The sequence below is a fragment of the Centruroides vittatus genome, unplaced genomic scaffold (genome assembly GCF_030686945.1).
Source record: "Centruroides vittatus isolate TY-2023 unplaced genomic scaffold, ASM3068694v2 contig_564, whole genome shotgun sequence".
In the NCBI taxonomy this organism is placed as follows: Eukaryota; Metazoa; Arthropoda; class Arachnida; order Scorpiones; family Buthidae; genus Centruroides; species Centruroides vittatus.
In genome coordinates this window covers 452,630-473,601 of record NW_027122335.1, presented here as the reverse complement: position 1 = coordinate 473,601, position 20,972 = coordinate 452,630, and the positions used below count along the sequence as shown (strand labels likewise).

The window sequence follows — 20,972 nt, the reverse complement described above, 5'->3', positions numbered from 1 at the left end:
ATCATAAACAGTTAATTAATAATTTCATTAACAATAATTACGAATATATTAAATAGATTGTTTATTATACGAAAATGATTTTATCAGAACGTTAATAATAAATATTAAAATAATATTAATTTAAACGGAATAAAATTATACGAAATAACATTTATTACGAATTAGGTGCAATTATAATAATCATCGGTATTATAAATGTTTTTTCCGGAAGAGTTCGCTAGAAGCAAAATATGACCACGAGTACACGTTGTTCAAACAAGATAAAATAAACTTGTTTAACTATGGATGAAAATAATTCTCAAAAGAAAAATTTTTATAGTATTTTATTACCTACGTATAACGAAAAAGAAAATCTACCTATAATAGTATGGCTGATTATGAAATATATGACAGAAAGGTATGGTTTATTATTAATCGAGATTAGTATTTAATTCTTCTTGACAAGAAACAATGTAAATACGATTTGATTTGTAATTTTTATTAATAAATTACGATAATATATAAGCTGTTAAAAATATAAAAATATATCACAGGTTTGTGCAGCTTGACATTTTTATTGAATAATTTTATTTCTTGAATTTCACAGCCAAAATATAACATTAACACATTCATAACAAACTAGGATTTTAGTTTTTACAATATTCATTGTATATTTTTTCCCAGAATTAATAATTAATTGATGTTGTGAACTTCATTACTTGTTTAAAATTTACATGATTTACATTATAGCATTTAGATTACCGATTAAAAATTTCATTGGCTGCATTCAGCAACTCAACGGTTCTGGAGCGGTTGAGTATTTTATTGCTGAATGCCCTCTACGGTAGCACTGTTTCAGAATGTGTTTGGTATTTTAACATCACATTTAGTATCGTCTTTTGTTTACACTAGCTACAACTGACCAATGATGGCTGCTTTTTTGTTTCAATGCATATGTCACTCATTGTTCAGCAGATGTAATTACGTAACAGCCACCGATTGAAACACCTTTGCTCGGTTACAACTGTTGACTCTACTGAATGCAGCCATTATCATCTATCCACTGTTTCAGTCAATTAGTATTTGGTTAGTTGAGTCAAAATTCTCCATTATTTATGGAATTGTCAACTACAGTATGTATTAATTGGTGGTGTGCTGAGAATGGACTAGGGCATGGTTGTCCAACTTTTTTTCCTAATGGGCCAAATTAGGAATTTAGGTATATTCAGTGGGCCACAAAGGTACTTTATATAAATGTATGCTTTTAAAAAGTTCAAAATGTGAATATCAAATTTTAAAAACAAATATATATAATTACAAAAATACTGTATTACAGTAAAAAAAAAGAAGAAGAAATTATACTCGCACAAAATAAAAATAAATTGGATGCAATTTTTGACATTGCCTTCCTTTTATAATATTGTCAATATCTGCTTTTAGGGTAACTGAACAAATTGGTAGCTGTTACGCAGCAACCTGGATCTGCAGGATGACGTTGCTCGTCATCCTGCAGATCCATGCAGATTCTTAGAAATATTTATTCTAAGAATGTTAGTTAAATGGGAATTACTCAACATATTTCTTTCAGCAGTTTTGATGATTTTCATGCATGAAAAGAATTGTTTACAACAGTATGTACTACCCCACACACATAACAGTTCTTTAGATAAAACAGTTTTCTAACACCAGTTATGCCATTATGACTTCAAAGTGTATCCAGTGAAACAAGAATAATTTTTATGACACTTTACCAAAATAAATGATAATATACCTAAAAAAATTTAGGATGCAGTGGGCTGCAGGTTGGACATCCCTGGACTAGGGGCTGATCAGAATCAGTGCAGCTGATCAAAATGAATTGTCACAGCAGAGTGAAGACAATTAATGATTTCCATGCTGTATTCTGGATTGTCTGCTCGAAACGTCACTAAGCCTTAAGTTTCCAAGAAAAAGGTCTAGCAACGAGTTGCTTAACTTTCCCGGCAACATTTAAAAATGAATGTGACACCATTTGTTATGATACTTTATTTTAAAAATTGTTTATATTTTTAATTATTATAAAATGGCAAAAGGCTTAATTTTAAGCATAGGGGTTGGGTTTTATTTAAAAAAGCAATTGTAAATGCTAATAACAAGTAAAATTGTCATTTATTAAGTTTGACCTACTCATGATACAACACATGACCTCTCTCTATCTCCCCTCCCCATTGACCTTTAACCACCAAAATTTAATAGCATCAATCCTCATAATATACAAACTGCCCTGCAAAATTTCAGAAATTTTTGACAAAAAGCACAGGTATTATTAAGCATCAAAGAAGGTGAAGAAAACCATTCTCCCCACACACTAACATCCATTCATACAGAAAAAACCCCGAATTTTTTGCACTTCTTGATGTTTTAATGTCTTCTGAATTCAAAAATGTAAAAATCTTGGGGGGTCATGTTTTAACCCATTGCCATACTTTCCCTCTGTTATATATACAGAGCCAGGAAAGTAAAATTAATGTGCAAATAAAATGAGTTTTTATGGGAGATTAAATAATAATTGTTACAAGGTATGAAAAATAGGTTTTCTCACATCTGGTCCCTTTTGAAAACTGTCACCGCACACCCCTGGTATTAATACTGATCAAAAGGAAAACAATTAAATGAGAAATGTAGACTTTCCAACCTGCTACATAAACAAAAGATGCTGTCACCAAAACAAACATAATATTAATTGAAAAAAGCTGGCACTCTCAGTAAAATAAAATATACATATTTCTATTCCTTTATTTATAGCTAGCTATATTGATGTTTGTACAACTAGATTTGTCTCTTTTCAATTAATTTCACCTGTAGTTTATAGTGGGGGAAACTTGTCATTATAGAAAACAAAATCAAATATATTGCAATTACTTTTTATTTTATATAGCAATATCCTCATGTAAAATGTATAACTGTATAATAGATATAATATTAACTTAACTATACATTCTATGAGCCAACATTCCTGTGCTTTCAAAAAAAGGGAAAAAATGTTTTCTTACAGTTTCAAAATGATGAATACATAATATTAACTTAATGTTTTAGCATTTCAACCTGTTTAATATAAAAATAGTAAGTTTTCTTATTCACAAACATAACCAATGACAAGTAGAAGCCTAGACTGTAGCCCCAGAGCACAGACCTATACAAAAACTTGGGCAAGATCTGTTTCATAAACATGAACTATAAATTTCTATAATTCCGCTATCTCAATTTATATAATTTCAAATACATAAAAAAGGAGAGAAAAGAACTGGGATGTATTCTGTTTGATGCAGCATGCAGCATGCTACTTGGCTAGTTGCCAGGAAACATTTTCTGAAGTGATGTTCAGGTATGACTCAAACATGTGTTCTGCTGAGTAGCATGCAGTCTTTATCAGTTGGCTACCAGAGATGCTAACAAAAGGTATCATCTGTGCACTTAAATTGCATTGCTAATTCTGATTACATTGTTTTCATTACTGCCACAAAACATTTTCATTTATCTCTCACTTAACTAAAACACCAAAATTTTTAAAATTTATAAAAGGCTCTTTCATTTCACATGTCAGCAACATATAAAGAATCCACACCTATATGTCAGAATTACACTCTGTCTTATTACAATCCTGGAAAGTTTATTCAGAACAATGTTGCAATGCATTACAAACATAAAATGATTAGAAACATTCAATAGTTTACAGCCTCTTCTACATCTGAAATTTAAAGGCAGCCATCCTAATTGCACAACTCATGCATGGAAAAGAAAATGTTTTGTTGAATTATTCCATTAACAAAACATGGGTAATAACAGTTTAAAATTTAACTTCCTTAAGTAACTTTTGCAGTATTTATGATAAGATGACTGAATCATGCAACTATAAAGGAAATGTTCAGTATTATATTGAATAATTTTTGTAAAACAGCAGGCATAACCATCAACATCCCTGAGAAAGATTCAAACCAGTGGCATGGAAAATAAGTAAATCAAGGAATTGCCAAATGGAACTGCTTACGGAAGAAAAAGCAATACAGCAGATAAAATTTGGATAATGTGATGGAAAAAAAACAGAATTGGGATCACCAAACAATTGTGTAGTAAAACTTTTGTGATCCAAGCTCCATATTTGGGGATGAATGATAATGGCAGATCACCAGACAGCTGTGTAATACTTCTGTCACATGATCTGATTAAAGAGTCGCGAATTCCAAAACATAATGACATAACTATCAGCAAAAGCAATTATTGGTCAATTAATCAACAATAAATTTTTCCATCTTCTGCCTCCTAAAGAAACAGACTCTGTTTCTATTAAAACCCCTCCTAAAAGATGTATCCTCTTTTCTGATAAATATCCTATCTACAGCTTCCACAAGATTACCAGATGCAACATTTCAGTTGTTTCCCTTTCAATTAAAAATAATAAAAAAATGATTTCATGGTGAATGGAAAAAAATTTGAATTTTTTGAACGTGCATATGATACAATCAATTAGCGCAGAAGCAGATGCCAAGTATTGGCCATGTGCCATCATGTATAGATTGCCAAACAGAATACAGTCAAGAAATATAATAAACCAAAAGGCATCATGTCATAATAATAGATAAGTGGCAATTCAAGTATTACATCAGCAAAAATTTGCCCTTTCTTTTTATCCCTTCTATTCCCATTATCACCATACATCAGAAATAAAGATACCCCATCTCCCTAATTATGTCATAATTATGTCATTAAACTATTTGCAAATACACAGGAATTATTTATTGTAGCAGATACAAGCTTGCAATTGCAATCTTTGTTTTGTGGACTCGCATATTAGAAAATTTTAATTCATGTCAAAATAAACATTGTGAATACAAAGAACACATGCCTTAAATTTATCTTTGTATACTAGTACATTTATCAATTAACAGGACTTATTATACTGGAAAATACTGGAAGTTTCTAGAAGAGGAGAGAGAGCAAATAAGAACAGGTATGCAAAACATAATTAAAAATAAACAATTAAATAAAAAAACACAAAATAAGATAAAAAATTATAAAAGAAATCTCAACAATGTTAAAGCATTTTTAATAAATAATAATTTGGAAATACTTCAAGGGGATAAAACCAAACAAATAATAATAATGGAAGAAGACAAGAAAATCGAAGTCATCAAAGAATTAATTCAAGAAGGAAGTTATGACCAACTCAACAAAGATCCAGTGAATGGTCTAATAAAAGCTTTAGACAAGGAACTAAAGAATTTAAAAATACAACAATATATAACAAAAGAAGACATCAAATACATAAAAAGAGAAGACAACAGAACATCGAAATTTAACATAAGGGTAAAGAGACACAAAAATTCTATTAAATATAGACCTCTAATAGATGTGAAAAATTACATATATTATAATTTAGAAAAATTTTTAAAAGATAAATTAAATTTATTAGAAGTATCTAAGTATAGTATAAAAAATGTGGATGAATTATTAAGTAGATTAAAAAATATAACTATTAACGAAAATTTGAAGTTAATATCACTAGATGTTGTCAATATGTACCCTAGCATTACAATAGAAGACATAGAAAATTCGTCAATAAAAATCAAAACGCCAAATTGGATAATTAAATTATGTTTAATAGTAATTAAAAATAACTATTTTCAGTTTGATAAGAAATTTTACACCCAAATAGAAGGAATACCTATGGGCACATGTATAGGTCCAAAATTGGCCAAAATATCAATGATACAAATAGATGAAAAGATGAAAAATATAGAAGGTATTGAATTTTATAGCAGGTATGTGGATGATTGCATAATAATTTTTGATAAAAGGAAAACAAATGAAAATATAATCATAAATATGGCTAATAAGATCAAAGAGAATATTAAATTTGAATTAGAAAAAGAAAAACAGAACAGTATAAATTATCTAGATGTAACTATAGAAAGAAAAAATGATAGATTAGTTTATAAGAAATATGTTAAACCTATACAAATACCCAAAATAATTAATTATAAATCTGTTATATCTGTTAGTATGAAATATAATATATTTAAAATGTATATGAATAAAATAAGACAAAGAACAAGTGAAATAGAAACACAAAAACAAGAGGAGGAAGAAATAATTAAAATGTTTATTTTAAATGACTACCCAAAATGTTTATTAAATAAATGGAATGAAAAATTACGTAATGACAATCAATCAAAATCAATGGACAGAGAGAAAAAATTTGTTAAATTAAGGTATGTACCAAAATTATTTGAAAGAATTAAAAAAGTTGTAAAAAGTAGAATTAATTTAATACCTGAAAAAATAAATTCAACTAAAAAATATTTGTGTTATAGAAAAGAAGAAAAATATGATATAACAGAGGAAAAAGGTGTTGTATATTCATTTAATTGCAATTGTAACCCAAAGAAAACATACATTGGAGAAACAAAAAGAAAATTAAAAATAAGATTAAGTGAGCATATTAGAGCAATAAAAGGAAAATATGCAAATTCAGCAGTGGCTGAACATTGTAATATGGAAGGTTGCGAAATTGATTTAAACACTGTTAAAATAAGGAAAAAAGAAGAAAATAATTATGAACGTCAGTTATATGAACATATAAATATAATCAGACAAACAGAAAGAATAAATAACAATACCAGAAGGGAAATCCACCAATCCTGGAGAAGCATTATAGAAGGGGGGAGGGAAAGTATAAAAGGAGAGATTTGGAATGAATTGTAAATATAGATTAAGTAAAAAAGAATAATCAAAGATGTAAGTAGTTAATGTAGAAATTTTAGATGAAATTACAATTATAAATTTAATAAGATTAATTATGATGTATAAAAAATAGGTATACAGTTCAAATTATATGGTTAATGTGGATTACAAGTATATTTGAATTTTTAAAGAAGTTCGGAAATACGGAAACTGTAAGAATTTTATTATTTTATTGTCGGGAAATTAATGTGTTTATTTTAATTTTTAATTATAATTGTAACAAAAAAACATTTTAATTGTTAATTATAGAAAGTGCTTTTTGAATGCCAGCTGAGGAGGGACAAACAAGTTCGAAACACAAGCTTAAAGTGTATGTGTTCAGGCAAACTAAATAAAAAATATATTATTTCTGATCTGTAAGATTAAATATCTGCATCCATAATTTTCCACTATAATAAGTCCTGTTAATTGATAAATGTACTAGTATACAAAGATAAATTTAAGTTATGATAAAGGACACAAAGGCATAATAATTGAAACAAAGAACACATGATTTACGGTGCCGGATTAACCAATAAACAAATAAGACAAATGTCTAGGTCCCAGTGTAAATACAGGAAAAAATGAATAATAAATTTTAAAAAAATAAAAAAATATTTTAAAAATAAATCTTTAACAACATAAAAAATTCTATATTATTATTTTTAAATAATACAAATAAATGTCATTATAATAATTGATAAAGTAATAAAATTGGATTCAGTGTTACATCCTATACCAGTGTATAGTGTGCATCGGCTATGTATACATGATAACTCCAATTATGCATTTTGCAATGTGTGTTCACTGTTACTGTTTGTCTGTTTGCAATTACAGTTGCTATTGTAACAAGTAACATAAACATCTTTTCATTTGTTCTACAAATTAGGACTTATGAGTATAAACACCAAATAGTTATGTTACAGTAGTATTCTGTGAGTGAATAATATGTCTTTCTGATATTGATATTGAAATAAAAAAGTTTACTTCAATGACATTAATGTTGAAGAACTAGACAATGAACTGGCATAATCTATTTTAATGGCAAGAAAACAAAATTTGCAAAGCCCAAACAATATGTACCAGTTCATACAAAATGCCATCTTTTTCTAATACTAAAGTAATGTTAAGAATTTACTTAACCATGCTTGTAAGTAATGCAACAGAGAGAGAGAGCTTTCTCTATTTTAAAACAAGTTAAAAATTATTTAAGAAATTCAATAAGAACAGGAAAGGCCAAGGTCTTCAGCAATGATTGCTACAGAAAAAGATATTCTCAAACAGCTAGATTACAAAGATATTATTGGTCAATTTTCTGAAATGAAAATCCGCAAACGAAAAATTTAAATTTTTGAAAAACTGATTAATGACTAATAATATATCTTTTTATATATTTTTCATTATACCAGAAACATGATTATACAATTATTGTTGTATTAGTGTTTGTATTTTCTATTATTAATAAAAATTTTAGGTGATATTATTTAAGTTTTCTTTAGAAACAACTTATTTAAATGTGGCTCTAATTTAAATTTTGTCTACGGCCTGTTAGAGGCTTAATCTGGCACTGATGATATATAATATATTATTTAAAAGGAATGCTATAATAATATTGCAGTTATCCCCAGAAATTTTGTGATGAGTGTGGAGAAAAATAACAACATATGAATTTATGTCATCAAAGACAATCCTCTGTCTTACCTATTGTCAACAATTGTCAGATACAAATGAAGCCTCCTCCCCATAAATTACTGATGTAATATTTGAATGGTCCATAGAAAGGCCTAGGAAGTCCTGGTAAGGTGATGTCCATAAACTATGTCCACATTTTTCTTGAAATTTTTACTTCCCCTCTTCCTCTTGTCCCAGTTTATCCAATTTTTTGTAATCTTGTCTCCTCTTTTGATGTTTAACAAAACTCAACCACCCTTAAAACCTTTATCACTTTATGAATGATAGATACCATAAGTATAAATGAAACAAACAAGAAATTTTGAAATAAATATAATAAAATGCATAAATTGTATAAAATTTAATGAAATAAACAGACATCCACTGAATTGTCTTTTTGTCCAATTGTAACTCTCCCCTCCCTTCCAGTGTGGATGTTATTCAAAAGATTTTTGTCAGTCATTTCACCATTTTAAAAATATTTTTGCTGCTTTTGATTCTATGTTGCCACATTGTGATCTACCCATTATTCCATGTAAATGGCTGACATTCACAGGAACATCATATATCGGGTGGGCAAGCAAGAGTTTAGTGGGAGCCGAAATGTAGGTTTTGCAAAATGCATGGGAGCCGCAGTTCTGTACTGTCGTGGCGGATAGTATGGTAAGGCGCGCGATTTTATTATATAATATAAATATAATATAAAACAAATATTGAATTTTTTAATAAACATATTTTCACAAAATTACAAAAATAAAATTGTAAAAATAATAATAAAAAACAGAAATTAACACCTTCAGCAAGAGCCACATGTAACTCAAAAAGAGCTGCATTTGCCCATGTCTGTCATATATAATAGATAAATGCCTCACCTCATTTTTATTTCAGAGGTTCAATGGAATTGAGTTAACTCTATTCTGTCAAATCTCACAACTCAGTGAGAACATTTTTATCTTCTTGTTTATCAAATTAATTTATTTCTATAACAGGCATTCTCTTGAAACTTTTTCACTAGAAAATAGACACTTTCCTCTGTTTTATAGTACAGATTTTGTAATTTTGTATTAATTTTCATCTTCAATTGATTATGAAAATTAATTGTATTCAATTATATGCTTTTACTTTAGTTAATAATTAACAATATATAATTTTGTTTTAAAATGATTCAATTTTAAATAAAAATTTAATTTTTTTTGTAGTGAATATGATTTTGAAATTATAATTGTTGATGATGGAAGCCCAGATGGTACTTTATCTGTAGCAGAACAATTACAGAAGATTTATGGAAATGATAAAATTGTAATAAGTATCTCATGTTTATTCCATTAGTGATAATTATGCAATTTAAATATGAAGGAAAAGAATTTTAGTGTATCATGTTTTTTTTAGTCCTAAAAAATTAATAATTCGTACATTTATTTTATTGTGTGTGGTTTTACCAGGAGTAAAGTATAGAGTACGTGCACTCCAGACTTTTCTAGCTGATCAATTGCTAATGTGCATGACTGTATTCTCATTTTGTAACAGCAAAACAAGCAATATTTGAAGTTTATTATACAATTAACCCCTTCACAAGCATCTGATATGAGTGTCCTCTCACTGGTGTCGAAATATGTACGGTACCATCAAACTGGCCACTCCTGTCATTATATTAAATAGGTTTGCAGTAAAGATATCAACAAATTAAAGCATATTTAATGACTATTATTATTTATACGTTAGATACTTTTTAAGGTTATTTTTTAAATGATTTTCTAGCTTTGGTTTAAGTTTTACCATTTTTATGGTTTTGACCATTTTGTCAAACATTATATCATGATTTTGTTTTGTTCCATTACGGATAAATCAGTTTCCACTGTTTATAAAGCTATACATAACTCTATCACGTATATAGGATGCCATAAGAGAATTTGATCCAAGACTAGAACAACTGCACCTCATGTCCCAAGTCTGTATTGGCACATTCATACATCACTACACTCAACAGATTTTATTGTGAAACCTTAAATTTTGTTGGTGGAACCCTAGGGTTCTGTGGAACACAAGTTGTGAACTCCTGCTTTGAAGTAAAAACTTAAGATAAAAATATTTCAATTTTTTTCATAATGCAGAAAAGTCATTTTAATGAATGTAGCAATGATAAAAATAAAGTAAATAATAAGTTAATAACTTGGAATATTAATTAAACTTTGTCAAGAAGTGTTTAATATAGACACAGCTATAAAATATAATAATTTTAAAATAAAATTGAATTTTGACATTTGGCAATAATAAATAATGGAATTTTAGTCTAGAAATAAAGATGCCATCATAGAGCTCGCCAACAGTTTAAACTAGACAAGAAGCATATTAGAGTATTTAAATTCTTGATAATTTGTCATGTCTTCACTGTTACAATACATGAAGCAATTTAACAAATTATCAGAAGTTTTTAAAATATCATTATTATTTACTATAATTTAAATGTTAAATTTTTTATTCAAATAAGGAACTACAGCAAGCCTACACTTAATGCCATTGATAGGTTATTGGAAACTATTGAAATATGAATCTTAAATGAAATAATGTATTACGAAACCATTTTTAACGTAGGCTAATTGATATAAACAAGATATAATTCAACAATTAATATTATTCTAATTAGATTGCGTTTGCAACCTCTGGCATTTATTTTCCACTTCATAGAATCAGTTTCACCGTTTTTTAAGAAAATTCAACAATGATAATTTAAATGATTACAGTTGTACTTGTATGTTTGCACAATGATGCTGTAATGAAACAATATTAAGTGTAGACTTGCTGTAATTAGAAACAAGATTATTGATGTGTGTAATGCATAAATGATTATACATAATAGCAACGAATTGAACCTTTAAAGAAATTCCAGGATAATTAATTGCAAATTCGATAATCTATTGCAACCTCTAATGTTTTCAATCTACTTAGGAGATCTTCCTCGGGATTCATTAAATTGGAATGCAGAAATTGGAACATTTTTAAAAATTATTTAAAAACTATAAACGAGAATTTTTCAACTAATTCTCTTAAAAATTTAAAATAATAATTTAAATTGATTAAAATGAATTTAAATTTCTCCAAAATAATTTTTAATTCAACCTTTCCCTTAGGTATAATGATTGCCATGCATAAGATGCATAACTTGTTCTTTCTCTTTGAAATGAATACAACGGCCGCTCTTTACAGATTTAAATATTTCGAGAGCTTCTGGTGTCTTTATTTGGTCATGTTTAAATTGTCTTATGATGGAAGCTTGGTCTAGATGGACTTGAATGCCATTGTCTGCTGCATACCTGGCTAGGGCGGTGTTGTATTTTCCTTTACTGATATCATACTTGTGTTTGGCCAGCCTTACTTTGAGAGATCATGGTGGTGCTGATGTACTCAAGATCATGCTGGAATCTATTGTGTCTCAGCGTAATCTTATAAATGCCAGGGACCCTAAGCATGTCGGTGTTGTCCTTTCCATCTCTAAGGATGTTATAAACAGTGGGAACACGCCTATAAGCTAATCTATCACCTCTGTGACAGGCAATCTCTTTATATAAGCCAGTGGTTCCCAACTGGTGTTCCGTAAGCATCTCCCAAGTGTTCCGCAGATTTAGTCGCAAATCGGAAAGCGTACAATCATATTTGAGCCGCCGAATATCAAAAAATTAAAATCATAAAATTTTCATAAACTTAAATATATATGTACTGTACGATTCGTACTTATGGAGTGTACTTTTGTTTCGAATAAGATAAAGGCAATGATAAAAACTGAATGAAATATGTAAAAAACATCAGGCACAAGTTTCCCATTAAAGTTATTTAGGTATATTTTTTCCTGTCTTGGAATTGGCGTTAATAATATGAGTAGAGATTTTGAATTATAACTGCTCAATTCTAATAAAATAACTGATGACAAGCTTATGTATTTCATATTAACTTAAGTAAGTGTTCCGCTAAAGAAAATTGTTCACAAAAGTGTTCCGCATCCTAGAAAAGGTTGGGAACCACTGATATAAGCTTTTCATGTTGTGGTTACAATCTATAACTATGCGGCACATGTTGTGAGCATTCTCGCTTAGTGATGCAACGTTATTGGGCATAGGAGTACCCCTGTTGGAATAGGCATTCGCTAATTTACAAATAAGATGTTTTTGGTAACCATGCCTTTTAGCTATGTCCTCAAGATGTTTGAGCTCTTTTAACATGTCCTCATAGTACATACAGTGGGTAAAAGCATGTTTGGTTAAGGCATGAAAAGCAGCTATTTTGTAGATATATGGGTCGTATGAGTACGCTGGTATAAACAATGGAGGGTGAGATGGTTTATGATAAATATTGTATGGACAACACTGTTTATAATACTGATATTGAGATCTAAAATAAAGATGACAAATGTAAGATGACCAAATAAAGAGACTGGAAGCTCTTGAAATATTTAAATCAGTAAAGAGCGGCCGTTGCATTAATTTCAAAGAGGAAGGACAAGTATCTTATGCATGGCAATCATTATACCTAAGGAAGCAGTTGAATTAAAAATTATTTTGGAGAAATTTAAATTCATTTTAATCGATTTAAAATATTTTAAATTTTTAAAAGAATTAGTTGAAAAATTCTCGTTTATATGTTTTTAAATAATTTTTAAAAATGCTCCAATTTCTGCATTCCAATTTAATGAATCATGAGGAAGATCTCGTAAGTAGATCAAAAAACATTAGAGGTTGCAATAGATTATCGAATTTGCAATTAATTATCCTGGAATTTCTTTAAAGATTCAATTCGTTGCTATTATGTATAATATATTTCAGGCTTGAAGAGTTTGAGATAAATGATTATAATGATTTTGTCAATATCTGTCTGTAACTTTCAAATAAAACATGTTTGATTAGTTTTTACATCTTTAACTTTATTTTTTTTTAATCTCTTGTGAAATTTGTTAATATTCATGCTATCACAGAGTATGAAAAATAGATATATTGTAGAATAACACTATATGATTTTTTTATATGAATTTTGTAATAACTATTAAGATGTCAAAAAATGAAAGGAAGTGTGTTACAGTATATGAATACTCAACATTAAATGCTAATTATACAGGTGTTTCATAGACTTATATGGAAATAGTATGTAAATATCTGGGTGTGTTTGTTCATAGAATTTTTTATTGATCTTTATTTATTCTTTTGCAGGTAAAGCATGGTATAAGGTGCAACAAATTCAAATTATTTCGATGGTGGAGACTCAGAATTAGCAATAAGTTGTCAAAGAGTTTACCCAGACTGCTTTATGATTGATGCTCAAGTGTAGAATAAATACAGCCTGTTAAACTCTTTGGCAACTTCTCACTAACTATGCATCCCTATTAAAATAACTTGAATTTATATCTCCTTACTCAGAGCCATGCTTTACCTGAAAAGAATAAACAAAGATTAACATACAGGTGTCCCAAAATGATTACCTGAATTTCAGAATGTTATTGCTTTATATCAGTGATTCCCAAACTTTTTCAATCCACCGCCCCCTTTGTTCCATAAAGTTATACCCAATGCTCCCTAACCCATTTTCTCTTGTGTGAGAAAGGATTGGAAATATTCTTAGGAAAACTTTTCTATGAATCTCGCACTTTGTGCCCTTACCATACATTGTTCTCAACATCTGGAAACCATTAAATGCAATGTTTCCTCTTATCAGTTTAACAGAGGAAAGGAAACGACTGTCAGTGACCCCAACTTTTGCCTTTGGTCACCGTTCAGTACCCTGCCTCCAGCGCCCCCCTAGATTTACTCACCGCCCACAAGGGGGCGTTATCACCCACTTTGAGAAACACTGCTTTATATTGATGTCATTGATTTCACTTTTCCTTGGCAAGTGTGTTTGTGCACTCTTGAAGTTTTGGTGGCTGTGGGTTCCAGTTCCCAATTCTCCTGCTAGGTGTGCTATAGCTACTGACTCTTTGAAATGATGTTGGTATAGGAAAAAGCAGAGTGTTGTGTGGCTAGCTGAGACATAAATTTTTCAGCAAGATGGGGCATCACCTCTCTGGGCAATGTTGGTGTGGGAATGTCTTGATGAAGCATTTCTGAATCAATGGATTGGTAGAGACAGTCCTGTCCTATCCCGTGGTCTACGAGATCACCTGTCATTACCCCAATGGGTTTTTTCCTTTGGGGATATGTTAAGGACAAGGTTTATACAACATCTGTGCCAGATATGCTCACTTTGTGTGAATGCATCATATGAGTAGTTGAAGTCACTCTCCAAATGTTGCAAAATGTATGGCAGGTGGTAGGGTACTGATTGAATATTTTGTGTCACTGGAAGTGTCCATATTGAGTGCATAAAGTAATAACTGAAAATTTTATCATTATTCATATTGATGTGCAAGTTCTGGCATCTGTTACTATATTCCTTAAATAGTTATAAGTAGTTGAAATAAGGGTATTCATTATGGAACATCCAGTAACTCCTATTCTTCCAGACTAATGGACATGTCACGGTTTATAATATAAAATGTTTATGATGACATGATTTGACAATTTTTTTACAGTTCAGTATAAGAAAAGTGCTATTTTTGTTTTTGTAGAATATTTGTATTTAAAGAAGAAGGGATTCAATCATTTTCAAAATAGTGAGCACAGATTACAGTGGGATCTGGTTAACTCAAATTGGGATAACTCAAAGTCTTTCTTTCCCCAGTTATTCTTCATAGGGATTTATATGTTAAATTAAACTGGTTAACTCAAATGGAGTTTTGATATAATAATCTCACAAACAACAGAATTTTAATTTAAATAAAATAATTAGTGTTCATCTATTGAATAAACTAATCAGAAACTTTCTATAAAGAATGAAAACCATATATGACTAAAAGTAAACATTGTGTTATCTGACAGACAACAGGTGGAGGTGGTGGTGGTTTCCAGACAGTGTGTGTGACCTAGATATTGTAACTGCCATTCATATCTGCTTTTTTTTTTCAAACTTTTGTTTTTGATTGCTAATGGATTTCTCTGACCACATAATAAATGAATTTTTGATAATTTAATATTAAAAAATGATTAAAGTCTGATTTTATGTAGAAATTTTAACCTTGTGGCAAAATTTTAAAAAATAAGTCACAAAGAGTGGTATGTTTGTGATTAAAAAAACATTAATTTTAGGCATAAAATATTGCAATTAAAAAAATCCTTACAAAGCACTTAGGAGTGAATAGATCAACTATTTGGGAAAGCATTTCTCAGTAGCTTGTTTAACCATTCAGTTAAGCATTTTTGAGTTTCTGGACAACACCAAGAGGTTTACATTGACACAATGATTCTACATAAGACTCACAGAAATATTGTGTAGATAGTTTATTATGGGTCATCAATAAACTAATGCGCAAAATTTTGATTTATTAGTCAAACCTCTATAACTTCAAAGTTTTTAACTGAAAGACCAAATTTTTTTCTTCAGCTGATTTGATATAATCAGGTTCCATAGTATCATTGTTTTAAAAGAAAAATATTTAACAATTTTAGAAATCATTTAGGAATTTTTGTAATATTCACATATTTTGATATCAGTTTGACTTATGACTAAGATTTTTTTTTTAATTAGCGAGGTTGAAGCCAAAGTTTTCAATATGAAAACGTGTACGTAGGACGTTCAGCACCGTCTTCCTGTAAGCGTAGAAGTTTGACAATGATGTTTGGAATGTCAGTGAAATCATGCTCGATGTTCCAAACACCATTGTCAAACTTCTACGCCTACAGGAAGACGGTGCTGAACATCCAACGTACATGTTTTCATGTTGAAAACTTTGGCCTCAACCTTGCTATTGTGGTGGATGTTAAACAATTTTTAAGTGAAAATTATTATAATAAAATATAACATAAAAATTACAGATGTAACTGTTACCGGCAAAACCCGATTTTACGCCAAACTAGTTTGGCATAAGCGTGTCAGGCCAAATTAGTTTAGAATTATTATTCAAGTATATTAATGGTTCAAATAAAATTAAAAGGCAATCAATTAGATGAACAATATTTATTCAAACAGGCTACTTAATTATAAAAAACGAGGTTAATGTTACCCTATGTATCAAAGGTGGCAGCTCTTCTCCAAGTCCAGCAATCAGAAGACAGGGAACAGTGGGGACGTACGTTCTAACCTATTGTAATAAATTACCATAATTATTAAGTAGACTATGTTTGAATAAATATTGTTCGTCTAATTGATTGCCTTTTAATTTAATTTTAACCATGAATATACTTGAATAATAATTCTAAACTAGTTTGGCCTGACACGCTTACCCTGACGTAAAATCGGGTTTTGCCGGTAACAACCAATACTGATCCAATACCAATATATATCAGCATATCAGAATGTTCCTGAAATATTGGGATTTGTTCATTTTACAAACTATTTTTTTTTTTTTTTGTGTGAATACATCAAACACAATTATAGATGTATTATGCTATAAATTTGGCCCAACTTAAGCAGACTGACTCTTCACATGTGATTTGCCACCAATGAGCACATGATGTGTGGTTGTTGTCACTTTTTGAAGGTGCCAACTTGGTGTAAGGTGCTGCATAGCAATGGATGGGTAATATGCAAACAGTGTTGCCCAGTCTGATGATTTGTAGCCAGAGTTGGTAATATCTCAAGCCAGTTGATGATTTTGCAACTGTTTTCTCAATCTGGTAATTTTTCTTTACTGTCATAAATTTATTCAATGTATGTTTAAATTGTTTTTTAAAAGTGGCTGAAGTTAGTTCTAGGCAAACTGGAAACTACAATTTCTAGGGCCCAGATCTGAAAGATACCTTTAAATTGATTTGTAAACTTTTATTTTGTATGTTTGAATTTAAAGGATTAGTGAACAAAATGAAAATTCTCTAAATCAATGAGCTTTCAGGTTTTTTTTTTATTACCAACATCTATAGTATCATATAGAAGTGAGTATCAGATTGGATCAGTTGAAAAATTATCAACATCAGATTATATCAGCAGAATTCAGTATTGTATCATCTTTAATAAAAATGGTAGTTTATTCAATATAAATGAATATAGTGTTGAATTAATAGAATGTTCATGTTCATTGCATTAAATTGATGAAAATTTATTTTATTTTATTTAAATCAGCCAAAATTTTGGAAAAAGTAATGAATTACTAATTTAACAAACTGAGCATCTGATATAATTATATAAAACATTTTATACAATTATAACAGATATTGTTGTTGTGGTTTTTATGTTTAAAACATTTTATATATCATATTTAAATATACTAAATATTTAAATTTTATAACTATTTCTGTTTAGATTTTGAGACCAAGAGAAAAGAAATTAGGTTTAGGTACAGCATATATTCATGGAATGAAACATGCAAAAGGAAATTTTATCATAATAATGGATGCTGATTTGTCTCACCATGTAAGATAAGTCATTCTTTATAATTATCATAATATTATTTAGTCACAAAGGTTTTAAAGTCATTTTCAAATGAATATCTGTATGTTAAAAGTTTTAGTTTCAATTATATGTATGTTAATTTATATAAAGTAAAATCTGTTTACGTTTTACTGTATATAAATTAATATACATAAAATATGGAATGATAATCAAATATTTTTTTTGGTTTGGCTGATTTCTGTTTTGAACAGGTTTTGGAATTTTTTTACTTATTTATTTATCTTTATACTTTACCAGATAAATTTTACACAATTATATTCATTTTTATAGTAAAATCATTTTTGCATACATAAAAAAGTTTTATTAGGTCGAATTCAAGTTAATCCAAAGTGATTCCAACTAAAGATGGGAGTATTTGAATGGAAGAATTGAGAATTATTCATTTGCAAAACATTCTCATTGTTTCCAAGAACTTGTGCTCGGTATTCAAATAGTTCTCAGGTGTAATTCTTATGAACTCGCACAACAGCAAACAAGTCAGTTCAAGTATCAAAAACTAGTGTCTTGTTCTGCTGTCAGAAATTCTAATTGCATTACAGTAGTGCAAAAATAGCTATTCTTTGATCTGACTTTTCAAGGAATTTTAATACTCTGATTAATCATTTACTTCATCTTGATCAAATTTGTAATTATCAACATGTTAAATCAACTTATTTTTGAATAGTTTATATTAGTTAGTTACTAACTACATACCAGATAAGTTGGCAGCATTACATTACCTTATTCATATTATTTTTATCAATCACATTATATGTAATTGATAAAATCTGTATCTCTTATCTCTAACCAGATCATTTATATCTATTTACTAATTATAATAGCCTAATAGTGCCAAATTGTCTTATTAATTATTTATTTATTATAGCCAACTCTAGCCCGATAATTCGGCTCTTGTGGATGTATAGCCTAATAGCAATTTGACAATCCATTTGTTGCTTGTTCTCTAGAATTCAATTCTTAAAAGTATTTAATAATGCTCCTGGTTAATTCTAACAAAGACTAATATTAACAAAAACATTGTGTTTGTATGTCACTTAAGCTTTGTTTCTCCTACAAGGTTCAAAATAATTCTCAGAATACAGTTTGTCATGCTCTGTGATGTCTATTATACCTGGAGGCTATTTTAATTTATGTCTACAAATGGAATCTTGATTTTCCTTTGTATCAAGGTTAAGTTATATTCTTCATACACAAAATCCTCTTCTGTTTCTGTATTGGACAGATTTTCGACTTATAGTAAAATTTAACAGAAAATTGTTATATTGCAGAGAATTTTTCCCATTTTTAGGTAGGTTTCCATTTCATGAAGGTTCTATTTTGGACAGGTTTTACTGTATTTACAATTTTATTTAGTGACAATGAACTAATAAATATTTTTGTTTTGATTACAATTATTTGTTGGATAATATTAATATCATAAATTATATGGCATTTTAACATTATGAAATAATGAATTGTAATCTTTTTAATAGGAATTAAGTAATCTTTCAAAGCTTTTTGGTGTTTTGAAAATTTTTAATGCTAAATTAATTAACTTCTCCATAAGTATACAGAAAAATATTTTTACTTTTAGTCTTAATAAAAAGTTAATAAGGAATATTTTTAAAATTTTATTATTTATTTGTGTGCTAGTTATTTCAGATTAAATTCTTACAATAAATCTGATAAATAAGTATTATCTTAGGATGACATTGTCTAAAAATATGATTTTTAAATAATAAACAAATTAGATAATTACTCATTATATATTTATATACTATATTAATTATAATTACATTGAATTTTTCAGCCGAAATTTATTCCAGAATTCATTGTGTGAGTATATTTTTTTAATATAGTTTTTATATTTATATTTTAAAGTAAAAATAATTAATATTTTTATTTACATTATATCATATCTGTGTGAGAAGTACTGATGAATTGCATTATATTTTAGATGTATAAATATATAATTTACTTAATTCAAGAAGCTTTTTCGTCTTTTTACGTAAAAAGTTTTATGACTTTAATTTGTGGAGACTAATGAAGAACTGTTTTATTTGTGGTCTTTTTGACAGAATATTGATATCTCCTGAGTTGATTCCTCAGGAATATTTACTTTTCACATATGTAGAACAAATTTAGGAAGTATTATCTGGATTTGAGACGACAAATGCATCTTCCATTTTAAATTTTTCAAGAGATGTTATTTTAATTTTGTTTATCATTTGGTGTACAAGGTTTATTATGTGACAAATACATAGCAAATTTTTGCAACAAGAAACATCATTCTGTAATAACTATAACAGAGAGAGAATGTTTCAAATTACAGAAAATCTTCTAGTGATTTTTTTATCTTATAGGATTTTGAATTAAAGTTATACACTAGTATGGATGGCAAAGTTTTTGATTAGAGTTCAGCTTTTTCTTGGAAAAATCCTCCTTTGATTTGTCAATTTGGTCCTTGTCATTAAACTATTTTAGCACATTATGTATAGATAGGGGATATATCAATATTTCAAGTCAGTTGGGACCTATTGGAGACCTGAACTTTGTTGTGACATTTTCAATATATTAATTTTGAATTCTTATATTTGTTAATCTATTGAGCTTTTTATTTTAATTAATTATTTAATTAATTTGTTTTTTATAGATGTATTTAATGATTTAAAATTAATTCATTCTTAGTTTTGGAATCCTCATGTTTTTTATATCATGGGTAACAAAAAATTTATGTTAGTTTTCTTATAAGTAAATAACTATACAAATTTGTTTAAACTAAAATAAAATGGTGTTTTTGGTGTTTTCAATTAGAATTATAATATCATTCAAATATTATTAAACATTATTATTATAGAGAAAAACTAATAATTCCTTAAAAAATTTTTAAATTTTTAATTTTTTAAGGAATTTAAAGTACAATAATATCACCTTTAGAGGACTAATTTAATAATAATAGAATAAAATAAAATTTTTAATTTGAACAAATGAAAACAATTTGTTTTTAAATTTTCTTTATAATTTAAAAGAATTTCATTAAATATTATGCAATGTAATAAGGACTATTAAATATTATAAAATATATAATAATCAAATTCAGTTGATATTGCCAAATGATC

The 20,972-nt window shown here is 28.5% G+C and overlaps 1 protein-coding gene across 1 annotated transcript in view; it reads left to right on the top strand.

Moving 5' to 3' along the window:
* Nucleotides 1–192: 192 nt before the first annotated feature.
* Nucleotides 193–20,972, top strand: part of Dpm1 (Dolichyl-phosphate mannosyltransferase subunit 1) — a 39,311-nt gene continuing 18,531 nt past the window's right edge. The window contains exons 1-4 of the mRNA XM_067274781.1: nucleotides 193–397; nucleotides 9,609–9,708; nucleotides 17,725–17,835; nucleotides 19,664–19,689. Coding sequence (XP_067130882.1) covers nucleotides 282–397; nucleotides 9,609–9,708; nucleotides 17,725–17,835; nucleotides 19,664–19,689 — 353 coding nt within the window. The 5' untranslated portion in view covers nucleotides 193–281. The remainder of the gene's footprint in view (nucleotides 398–9,608; nucleotides 9,709–17,724; nucleotides 17,836–19,663; nucleotides 19,690–20,972) is intronic.